The sequence below is a fragment of the Scyliorhinus torazame genome, chromosome 6 (genome assembly GCF_047496885.1).
Source record: "Scyliorhinus torazame isolate Kashiwa2021f chromosome 6, sScyTor2.1, whole genome shotgun sequence".
Lineage (NCBI taxonomy): Eukaryota > Metazoa > Chordata > Chondrichthyes > Carcharhiniformes > Scyliorhinidae > Scyliorhinus > Scyliorhinus torazame.
This window is the reverse complement of record NC_092712.1, coordinates 61,731,773-61,744,157: the sequence shown is the minus strand read 5'-3', so window position 1 is coordinate 61,744,157 and position 12,385 is coordinate 61,731,773. Positions and strand designations below refer to the sequence as shown.

Genomic DNA, 12,385 nt, shown 5'->3' with positions numbered 1-12,385 from the left:
AACATTTAACCAATGCTCAGAAGTTAACTAGATGCATTCACAGTAAAAACAAATTCAGCTTACTATGCTAAAAGTCTGGGTTGCTGAGAAATTTGAGAGATCTGTCTTGGCTGTGTCTTCAATTTAGTGCGCAGTTTGTGGTGCGTTAGACCACAGTTTGGCTGTTAATTAATGTTCATCTCAAGTTAGTTCTGAATTATAGAATTTGCAGTGCAGAAGGATCTGCATCAAGTCTGCACAGGCTCTTAGAGCACCCCACTTAAGCCCACACCTGCACCCTGTCCCCGTAACCCAGTAACTCCACCTAATGTTTTTGGACACTAAGGGGGGCAGTTTAACATGGCCAATCCATCTAACCTGCATATCTTTGGACTATGGGAGGAAACCGGAGGAAACCCAGGTTGACACGGGGCGAAAGTGCAAACTCCACACACAGTCACCCAAGGCCGGAATTGAACCTGGATCCCTGGAGCTGTGAGGCAGCAGTGCTAACCACTGCCACTGTGCCTCCCTAGAGTATAAGATAGATCGTATTCACTGTTTGCTTCACAGACTCCTCTGTAGCAAAATTTTTAAAGTTGTCAACTCCTGTGGCTTCATTCACATTATTAAATACCTGGGAATTTAAAATTCACTTACTTTACAAAAATGTTTGGGGGCCAGTAAAAGATGGCATTGGCAGTATCCTTTGCATTGTCTTGTTTTCTATCCCTGTCTAAAGCAGTCTCCATCCAGCATGATATGTTCTCTTCCTGCTGTATTAACTTCAATTTCCAGCAGGTGGTGCCCAGGACCAGTTTTCTTTTGCTGTCTCCTTGCCTCTTAAAAAGATGCGCTTGTATTCGGTGCACCAGTTAGAAACTGTAATTACTTCTGTTATAGGCAAATTTATTCTGTGCGCTCTACTAACAGTAAAAATATCTGCATAGTAAAAATATGATCTGCATAATTAAATGCTATAAGACTTGACAAATGCATGTCCTGCAGCCATTCAATAATGGCTTGTTTTCATTCCATCTCTGCCATGTTTATGGTTTTAATTGGGTTATTCCTTTGTTTAAGAAGCTAACAGATCCTCTTCCTCCAGTTGGTTGTCAGCACAAGTTAAAACTTTGCCTTTTTACATAAGAACTAGGAGCCAGGAGTAGGCCACCTGGCCCCTCGAGCCTGCTCCACCATTCCATGAGATCATGGCTGATCTTTTGTGGACTCAGCTCCACTTTCCGGCCCGAACACCATAACCCTTAATCCCTTTATTCTTCAAAAAACTATCTATCTTTATCTTAAAAACATTTAATGAAGGAGCCTCTACTGCTTCACTGGGCAAGGAATTCCATAGATTCACAATCCTTTGGGTGAAGAAGTTCCTCCATTATGAAGATTCCTTTAATCCTGTCTGGTTTTCCATTTTAAAAAAAAAAAAAAAAAAAACTGCCTTCAGTGACATGCATACGTTCTGGTAATAGTTTCCTTCGGGGTTCTTCCATCATCGTACAACATGAAGCATGAAATTGAGAACGAGGTTTGATGTAAAGGTGATTCTCTGGGCCCACTGCAAAATAGAATCTCTCACTCCAGAGTTAACATTTTGGGAATGTTTTGAACTTTTCTGTTGGGTGTACGCATCGTGTGCAAAGTGTTGCATCCTGAATTCCAACTCCCAACATCCGTCTCCATGAGTTCCATCTGTGTAATCAGCCAACAATCTGCCTATTCCAGATCAAACCCAAAGAATTTCAAGAGTTACCAGAGCTCCCAGATATTTTACTCATTGTTCCCCGTCGTGGTCAAACCAACCATTTGTATTCTGAATTTGGTTTCTGCCACGAACGAGCAACAAGCCCTTCCTAGTAGATGGAACCACTTACAAATTTAGCATCAGGAAGTCGGAAGCATCTCCAAGTAGTCAGTAAAGTGTTACTCTTTTCACTTTTTGTGTCTTGAAGAATATTTTCAATACCCCTGAAGGCCAAGTTGCTTTGAGCAAGTCAGGTAGTTGAACTCAGTACTAAATGGTTGAAGGAAGCAAGCACGGGATTTTCACTGTCAGTTGAAGAAACCAATTTATTGAATTGTGATCTGTCCAGGATGTAAATTGGTAGTAGAGGTTTGAAAGAAGAAAATTTTCACAACCTCCAATGTGAACTGCTACTTCAATTTATTAGTGTTTAGTTTCTCCCATACTTAGAGGAAAAAAAGTTGGTTAGTCATATTTTCTGAGAAAGTATGAATGGAATAAGGCATACCCAGCTAGTATGGGTTTTTTTGATAACCTTCCCCCTCGTTGACTTTTAAAACCTGTACTTCATTTGAATCAGAGCAGACTATTCAGATCCAAGACGGTTCTAATTAATTATTAGACTATTGCTGATCTGTACCCGAACTCTATTTGCACAAGTGGTTCGATATCGTTGCTACTCTTTGAAGGTTTGAATCGTGGTCTTGAAAGTTTCAATTGACTCCGCATCCAAAGCCTTTTGAAGGGGCAAGTTCCATATTTCACTACTTTGAAGGCCATCCTGCATTCCCCACCGTAGAATGATCCCTTTTAAATATAATGATTTACATCAATCAACTTCTAGGAATACCAGGCAAGTTAGAAATCTGTCCCATAATTTAACCATGAAGTTCTGGTGAATCCATATCCCTTTAAGGCCAAACCTTCCCGAGGTTCTGGGCCCAAAACTGAAAGCAATTTGTTGCTTTTTATCCCTTCTGGGAGTGGAAGGTATTTTAACAGAAAATTGGAATAGGGTGGGGTGCATACAACAGTAGGATCCTGTTTTGACCTGAACTGAATATCATCATGCGCAAGTGCCTTGTGCATTGGGCAGCAGTATGGAACTTGGCTGTTATGCAGTGCGACAAGAATTTGTTTCGGCAAGCCAATGTTCATAAAAATAAGAATTACTTTTGTGATCTTTTTTTATAGTGAAACAAAGAGCCAAGAAACCAAGCAAAGAGAAACACAGACTCCTTTGGAAAGACTGACTACACCTCTTTCTACTGCAAGTAAATCCGTACAAGTCAACGGAGCAGCCACAGTAAGTGTTTTTCTTCTTTCTGGCAGAACAAATTTATTTTTATTATGTAATGATGTAGCAACTTGTGATAAGATCTTTGAAACTAGTCTTGCCGAATGTTGCATCCAGGTATTCCGGCCTTTCAACTTTGACTGCTTCCAAATGTTCCCGTAGCTCAATTTTCCAACCGCCTCTGTCAATTTCTGCATGCTGATGAGCTAATGTTGCATTGATATAGCCGCTTTAAAATAACAAAGTGAAGCAGAGAAATTTACAAATTAATGTCTAGTTGAAAATGTGACACTTGAGATTGGAAACTAATGGCCAATTCTTACTGAAGCACAAGTGGCAATGCCCCACATGTTATTAATCTCCATGTATTTGTTTTTAGTTTTTGGCATGGTGTCCTTGAAATCAACCATAATCTTGCGTCTCAGCTATTATAAAACAACGTTTTTACCATCTTGAATGTTGGCTCTCAGACTTTGGGTAATCCTGTACACAATCTGAGCATCTTGCTTTCAGATGTGTGTGCTGGAACTGTCTCAACCCAGAGGTGTAACAGTAAAGTCCCTTTGTGGTATAAAAGACATGTCTTACTGTGAATATTGGCTGCGCGCAGAAATTAGTCGCCATCCTCCTCCAAATCCACGATGAGATGCAAACCAATGGAACCACCACAAACCCTATCTCAGTGAAAACTGGGGTCAAAGTAGGCTGCGTCAGTGCATTAACTCTCCTCCACTTTCCTTGCTGCCATGTTGCACTATGCCTCCAGGACATTTCCCGCTGAGGTGAGATAACCTACAGGACAGACAATAAACGATGTCACCTTCAATTCAAAACAAAAAACACTCCAACCTCTGTCATAGAGCTTTTGGTAGGTAGATGATATTGTGTGTACTCTGAAGCACATAAGAAAATGAACCTTTCAATTGACATCTGGAAACCAACCAACTCCCACAGCAAACCCCCTTTCCCCAGATTGATTATGGTGAGATCCTGGAACATGTGAGCCAGTTTCCATTTCTTGGGAGTCACCTCTTGACAAAGGCAGTCATAGACAAAAATTTGCCAGCTCAACTTGCAGCCAACTGAGGAAAAAGAGTGTTTGCGGACCAGGATTTCAAACTACGGTCATGGTTTACTGGGCAACTTTGATTTCTGTGCCCCTATATACTTTGGTGATTTGGACAACCTTGAGCATGGAAGAAATACCATCAGTCGTGCCTTCATAAGATGTTCCAAATCCGATGGCAAGAAAGGTTACATGTGTTCCCTCAAGTCAAACCTGCTCAGAATTGTTCGCTCAATCAGTTCTGCGGGGCAGGCCATGTTGTTCATATGCCTGACATCGGATTCCTGAAGCAACTGCTCAACTCTGAACTCAATTGCAGTAGGAGACTCCCAAGACGACCTCCTGCACTCTGACTCGTTGTTTGAGATCCAACCCACTACAGTCGTCACCAGCAAACTTTTAGATGGAGTTGACATGAGCCATCTCTGAACCCATCACCAGAATGGAAGGAAGTCATCCTTGATCCTGGGGGACTGCCTAAGAAGGTTACCTGAACTTTCTCCCTTATCCGCAGCAACAATGTGACATTGCAATTTTCCGGTCTAAACGCAGTTTCTGGATCCGAGTTTCAGAAAAGAGTATGGCTAAACCATCCTCAATTGGTTCTGGAGAATTGCCTATCATTTCCATTATTTTCTCCGTTACAGTTTATTCTAAACAGCTGAGTCCACAAAGTTCCTTTTGTTGACTTTTAGGATCCCTTGCAGAACTGGTATTTTGGTGTCTTCCCCCCATTTTGAAAACTGATAAATAATCACTAAATCTGCCATTTGTCTTTTCCATTATAGTCTCACATGCATCTCTAATTGGTCTGCTTGCCCCCCCCCCAAGGATGCTACTGCTGCTGACAATTACTGCTCCCCTAGAAAGTCAAGGAAAGGTTGCCACCGCCGGGAGAACCCCATCAAGGACCCTCTCAAGGCGAACTTTATTTGCTCCAGGCTGAGGAACCCCGCCATATCGCTAACCCAGGTCGCCACACTCGGGGGTTTTGAGTCCCTCCACATTAACAAGATCCGTCTCCGGGCTACCAGGGAGGCAAAGGCCAGTACCTCGGCCTCTTTTGCTCCATGCACACCCAGATCCTCCGACACCCCAAATATCGCTACTGTTAAACTCGCCTTCACCCAAGTGTCCAAAATCCAAGACATCACCCTCGCAAACCCCTGCCAGAATTCTTTAAGCGCTGGGCATGCCGAAAACATATGGGCATTGTTCGCCGGACTCCCAGCGCACCTCGGGCACCTGTCCTCCACCCCAAAAAACTTACTCATTCTTGCCGGTGTTATATGCGCCCGATACACCACCTTAAACTGAATTAAGCTGAGCCTGGCACATGAGGAGGAGTTCACCCTGCCCAGGGCGCGGCCCACGGGCGCTCATCCAGCTCCTCCCCCAGCTCCTCCTCCCACTTGCCCTTCAACTCCTCCACTGAGGCTTCCTCCACCTCCTGCAGCTCCTGATATATGTCCGTCACCTTCCCCTCCCCAACCCAGATGCCAGACACCACCCTGTCCTGAATCCTACACGGGCAGCAGCGGAAATGTCCCCACCTGTTGTCTAAGAAAGTCCTGAACCTGGAGGTACCTGAACGCATTCCCCGGGGACAGGCCGAACTTCTCCTGCAGCGCCTGCATGCTAGGGAAAGTCCCATCTATAAACAGGTCCCCCATCCTCCTAATACCTGCCCTATACCAGCCTTGGTATCCCCCATCCATCCTACCTGGAGCAAATCTATGGTTCCGTATCGGGGTCCACACAGAGGCCCCCCTCCTCCTGCCTGTGTCTCCTCCACTGCCCCAAAATCCTCAGTGCCGCCGTCACCACCGGACTAGTGGTGTATCGCGCCGGTGAGAACGGCAGCGGAGCCGTGACTAGTGCCCCCAGGCTGGTGCCTTTGCATGACGCCGCCCCCTCCTCCATCATCCACTTCCTAATCATGGCCACATTGGCCGCCCAATAATAGCTGCAGAAGTTAGGCAGAGCCAGTCCTCTTCTCTCTCTTTTTCTCTCTTTTTCTCTCTTTTCTCTCTCTCTCTCTCTCTCTCTCTCTCTCTCTCTCTCTCTCTCTCTCTCTCTCTCTCTCTCTCTCTCTCTCTCTCTCTCTCTCTCTCTCCTCCTTCTCCCTCCTCTCCCCCCCCCGGCTATGCTCCAAGAATGCCCTTTTAACTCGCGGGGTTTTATTCGCCCACACAAATTCTGTAACAATCCTATTCACCTGCTTAAAAAAGGAGTTTGGGATGAAAATGGGGAGGCACTGAAAGACAAAGAGGAACCTAGGGAGAACCGTCATTTTCACAGTTTGCACTCGTCCTGCCAGGGAAAGCGGGAGCATATCCAACCTTTTAAACTCTCCCTCCATCTGCTCCACGAGCCGGGTTAAGTTGAGCCTGTGCGGGGCATCTCAGTTACTGGCCACTTGTATCCCCAAGTACCGAAAGCTCCTCTCCACTATCTTGAGCGGGAGCTCCCTCAGTCTCTCCTCCTGGCCCCTTGCGTGGACCACGAACAGCTCACTCTTCCCCACGTTCAATTTATACCCCGAGAAGCTCCCAAAGTCCCTCAGGATCCGCATGACTTCCCCCATCCCCTCTAGCGGGTCCGAAATGTACAACTACAGGTCATCCACGTAGATGGAGACCCGGTGTTCCTCCCCCACCCCCGCGCACCAGCCCTCTCCAATCCCTTGAAGTCCTGAGCGCAATGGTCAACGGCTCAATTGCCAGGGCAAACAGCAACGGGGACAGGGGACACCCCTGCCTCGTCCCCCGGTGCAGCCTGAAATACTCCGACTGTAGCCGGTTCGTGGACACACTCGCTACAGGTGCCTGATACAGCAGTTTGACCCACCCTATGAATCCCTCACCGAATCCAAACCTGCCTGACGCCTCCCACTAATACTCCCACTCCACCCTGTCAAAGGTCTTCTCCGTGTCCATCGCAGCCGCCACATCCGCATCGCGCCCCCCCCCCCCCCCCCCCCCCCCCCCCCCCCCCCTCCTCCAAGGGCATCATGATAATATTCAGGAGCCTCCTCACATTTGTGTTCAGCTGCCCGCCCTTAACAAAACCCGTCTGGTCCTCCCCAATCACTCCCGGGACACAGTCCTCTATTCTGGTGGGCAGAATTTTTGCCAACAGTTTGGCGTCTACATTCAGGAGTGATAGCAGCCTGTGGGACCCACACTGAAGCGGATCCTTCTCCTTCAAGATAAGCGAAATCAATGCCTGCGACATCGACTCCTTTGCCTCATTGAAGGTTCTGAGCAGGAGCGGGCTCAGTAGCTCTGAGAACTACTTATAAAATTCTACAGGGAATCCGTCCGGACCCGGGGCCTTGCCCGACTGCATGCTTGCCAGCCCCCTGACTACCTCCTCCAACTCAATTGGGGCCCCCAATCCCTCCACCCGCTCTACTTCGACCCTCGGGAACCTCAACCGGTCCATAAACTGCCTCATCACTTCCCTCTCCCCAGGGGGTTCCGACTTGTATAACTTCACGTAGAACTCCCTGAAGACTTCATTGACCCTCTCTGGGCTCAGCACCATGTTGCCTTCCTTATCTCGCAATCCCCCAATCTCTAGCCGCCTCCCTCTTGCGCAGCTGGTGCACCAGCATCCTGCTCGCCTTCTCCCCATACTCGTAGACTGCTCCTTTCACTTTTCTTAACTGCGCCTTCCCCGTGGTCAGCAAGTTGAACTCTGCCTGAAGTTTCCGGCGTTCGTTCAGCAGCCTCTGGGGCCTCCGCGTATCTCCTGTCTACCCGGAGTATCTCTCCCACCAGATTAACTCTTCCCTAACGACCGCCTTCAAAGCCTCCCACACCACTGCCACCTTTACCTCCCCTGTGTCATTCGCTCCCACATAGTTCTCAATGCTCCTCCCTATCTGCCCGCACACCTCTTCGTCCGCCAGCAGCCCCACATCCAGTCTCCAGAGAGGGCGCAGACCCTGCTCCGTCCCCAGCTGCAGGTCCACCCAGTGCGGGGCATGGTCCGAGACCGCAATGGCCGAGTATTCAACCCCCTCCATCCTCTGGATCAGCGCCCTACTCAACACGAAGTCTATCCGCGAATAGACTTTATGGACGTGGGAGAAAAAGGAGAACTCCTTCGCCCTTGGTCGCGCAAACCTCCACGGGTCCACACCCCCATCTGGCCCATGAACTCCCACAGGGCCCTGGCCGCCGCCAGCCTCTTTCCCGACCTGGACTTGGAACGGTCCAAAATCGGGTCCAAGACCGTATTAAAGTCCCCTCCCATAATCAGGTTGCTTGACTCCAAGTCCGGGATCCTACCCAACACGCGCCTCATGAAGTCTGCATCGTCCCAGTTTGGGGCATACACATTCAGTAGCACCACCCGGGCCCCCTGCAGATTGCCACTCACCATTATGTACCTGCCCCCCTTGTCCGCCACGATACTCCCCGCCTCAAATGCCACTCGTTTACCATCCCGGGTGTTTCCCGCCCCCTAAAACCAAACCCCTGAAAAACAAAACCACCAACCAAACTGGAGCAGAAAAACAAATAATCTTGTGCTTTACCCGCCATCTTACCCCCGGTCCACCCCCACCTGCACATTTCACCCCCATACAACTGTCCCTTAGTTCAGGTCCAGCTTCTCGTGCCTGATGAACGACCACGTCTCATCCGGCGTATCAAAGTAATGGTGCCTGTCCTGGTATGTTAACCAGAATCTCGCCGGATGAAGGAGCCCAAACTTCACCCCTTTGCTGTGGAGGACCGCCTTAGCCCAGTTGAACACCGCACGCCTCCTCGCCAACTGAGCTCCCAAGTCCTGGTAGATGCGGATCTCGCCGTTCTCCCTCTTACTGCTCCGCTCTTTCTTCACCCACCGCTGGACCCGCTCCCGGTCTTTCAAACGATTAAACCGTATCACCATCGCACTCGGTGGCTTGTTCACTCTCGGCTTTCTGGTGAGGACCCTGTGCGCCCCATCCAGCTCCAAGGGCCGCAGGAAGGTCCCCGCGCCCATCAGCGTCCCCAACATCGTGGTCACATAGGTGTTCGCATCCGCCTCCTTCGGGAAGGCCCAGGATCCGCAGATTATGGCTCCGACACCTGTATTCAAGGTCATCTAGCCTCTCTTGCCATCTCTTAAAAAGCACCCTGTGCGCCTCCACCTTCACCGCCAGGCCCAGGATCTCGTCCTCATTCTCCGCCACCTTCCTCCTCACCACCTTGATCGCCTTCTGGGCCACCACAATCTTCTCCATGGAGGCCAACATCTCCGTTTTAAGCTCCATAAAGCAGCTTTTTAAGAATTCTTGTTCTTTGGCCCACTGGGCCCACACCTCCCGATCTTCTCCAGCCGCCATTTTGTCTTCCCGGACCTTCTCTACCTTTTTCCCCGCGTTTGCGCGTCTGCCGGTCCCACTCCTCGTTCTCTCCATGCAGCACCGGGGGGAACCTCTCCCGCGTCCGTTCCCCCACCGGTCTCAGAATCCAAATGCCACCGCCGTCCTGTTCAGCGGCCCGAAATACCGACCTCGGCGGGAGCTGCCGTGAACGCGCGACCTAGCAGGTCATGGCCGCCGCCGGATGTGTCTCCTTGCCCCATTAGCACCGTGGTGTATTCCAACTTAACCCCATGCCAAATCCCTGAAACTACAGCCTATACCTTTTTAAAACTCTGTTCAAATTCACTATTTTAAAACATAACTCTTCATATAATTTATTCACGCATCCAGTGAAACTGCACATCGTTGAGTTTAATGTACTTGGAAGCCTTTAATGTGGGTCAACTGAATTTGAGTTTACATTTAAACAGTGCTTTTCTAGCTTTTTAAAATCTGAGGTTGCTTCCCAGTTACATTTGGATCAAGAAGTTGTTGCATTATTTTACCCACAGACGGGTTACATGTAGTAAATTTCCTTCCCTAAAGGACATGAACAGGATGAGTTTTTGCATCAGTCAGGTAGTGATATTAGCTTTATTTACATTTCCAGGTTTATTTAATTAACTGAAATTGTCCAGGTGGTAGCATTTGAACTCGTGTCTCTAGATCATGATTCCTTACCTCTGGATTAGATGTTCAGTAACATCACCACTCCGCTACCATGCCCAGTCAAATTACTCCACGTCAACGTTCACAGTCCTAAGTTTCACATACAGAGCAATTTGGAAAGCCTGAAACACAGCAAACAACTGCTTGGTGAATAGCAAAGTGGATGACTGAAGACATTGCAACTACTATACTGCAGAGAGCACGTCTGGATGAGGGGTTGATGAGTAATCCATCTCTGCTTTCTGGGTATCATTGAAACTGCATTCCAGTTTAATCGCACAGGCTGCCACAGGAAGTATTCCTGTCCTTTGCTGGACATAACACTGCAATTAAACCTAGACAGTACAATCTTGGCAGATGAGCCTTGACAGCTGATATTAGGCCATATGTAGGCGATATAATTGTATTGTTTTTGTGCAAGATAGATTACCAACCTGGTAGCTCAGTCTTCAATTTTCAAATAATGCATTCTTCAGAAGGTACATTCTCCACAGGCTTGGGGCATATTTTGCTTTTGGGTCTTATTCTGTTGGATGTTTTGCTTCCTCTGGAACAATATGGCCATGTTAAACAGGCACCAATGTGCGATATTGCATACTTGCAATTTCAATGATATTTACATGTGCATACTCAGCACATGGTTTCCCAGCAGTTATCAAGCCAGGCTACAGCATGTGGAAGATGCCTCTCATTCAAAGAATGAAGATTACTGTGTTGGTTTGGTAATCTATCTGCTGAGTGCTTCTCAGTTGAAATAGCTGTGATAGGGTTACAGTTAATCCCTTAAAACTGCTTTCTACTAAACCTGTTCAAGCAATTTAAATTACTGCTGGCTGTCCACATTTTTAGGGTTTGTTTTAAACTCTTAGTCGACTTCGGGCAAACTTTAATCACCTGGCTTAAGTGGGGGGGAAAGGTTTGGTGAAGCATTATGCATATTTTTGTACAAACTAATGCATCAGATAAATCTTCCAATTTGCTTTTATAAAAATCTCAATGGTTAGTTGATGTCTCTAGTCGAGATGCTTCTTTAAATTATGCACCAGTTTGACGTGAATTTTCAAGTATGGTGCATGGAGATGTCAGAACTGCTAAGTTCAGCATCTTGCTGTATTGTGCAGTTCCAGCATATGCTTTGTTATCAATCAGTGATTCATATTTTAAAGTGACCATTGATTGTCAGAGAATCCCTATGGTGCAGAAGGAGACCGTTCGGCCCATTGAGTCTGCATCCCAAAGAGCACCCTGCTCAAACCCATTTTTGTTTTTATTATTAATTTATGGGATGTGGGCATCGCTGGTTCGACTAGCATTTATTGCCCATCCCGTGTTGCCCTTCAGATGGTGGTGGTGAGTTGCCTTCTTGAACCGCTGCAGTCCTTCAGGTGTAAGTACACCCACTGTGCTGTTTGGGAGGGAGTTCCAGAATGTTGCCCCAGCGACAGTAAAGGAACAATGGTATATTTCGAAGTCCGGGTGGTGAGTCTCTTGGAGAGGAATCTCCAGGCGGTGGAGCTCCCAGGTATCTGCTGCTCTTGTCCTTCTAGATGGTAGTGGTCATGGGTTTGGAAGGTGCTGTCTGAGGAACCGCGGTGAGTTACTGCAGTGCATCTTGTAAATGGTACACGAGGCTGCCACTTTCCTGTCCTCACTCAAGCCCCTTAATCTAACCTACACACCCCTGGACACTAAGGGTTAATTTAGCATGACCAATTCACCTAACCACACCTTTGGACTGTGGGAGGAAACCCACACAGGCACAGGGAGAATGTGCAAACTCCACACAGGCCGGAATTGAACCCTGGCCCCTGGCGCTGTAAGGCAGCAGTGCTTACCACTGTGCCGCCCCTATTAAGGTTTTTAGAGCATACAGTACTGTGGGAGATTTCATGGAATTCTGTGTTTTGAGATGAATTAAGCAGTGTTAGTACCACGGAAGTAGGCAGTGTTAGTACCACGGAAGTATTGAGGCAGGCTAGCTGAGTGGATAAAGTGAAATAGATAAAATAGAGTCAAGTTTTAATTTTGTATACAGGTGATCGTATGGAGGATGAGGACTTTGGAGCAAATTCAACAGGCAAAGCTTTTCTGCTCCTAGGTCATGTGTTCTAGGGAGGAGATGCTCTGGCTGATTTTGCAATCTAGCTCTTGGTCTGTAACATTGCAGGTAGCAGATGAGGAACAAATAAGCCATGATAGAATGGCGGAGCAGACCCGATGGGCCGAATGGCCTAATTCTGCTCCTATATCTTA

The 12,385-nt window shown here is 47.6% G+C and overlaps 1 protein-coding gene across 2 annotated transcripts in view; it reads left to right on the top strand.

Moving 5' to 3' along the window:
* Positions 1–12,385, top strand: part of larp4b (La ribonucleoprotein 4B) — a 190,830-nt gene that overhangs the window by 167,327 nt on the left and 11,118 nt on the right. For both annotated transcript variants that reach the window (XM_072508268.1, XM_072508269.1), the window contains exon 16: positions 2,933–3,044. In XM_072508268.1, the coding sequence (XP_072364369.1) occupies positions 2,933–3,044 (112 nt within the window). The remainder of the gene's footprint in view (positions 1–2,932; positions 3,045–12,385) is intronic.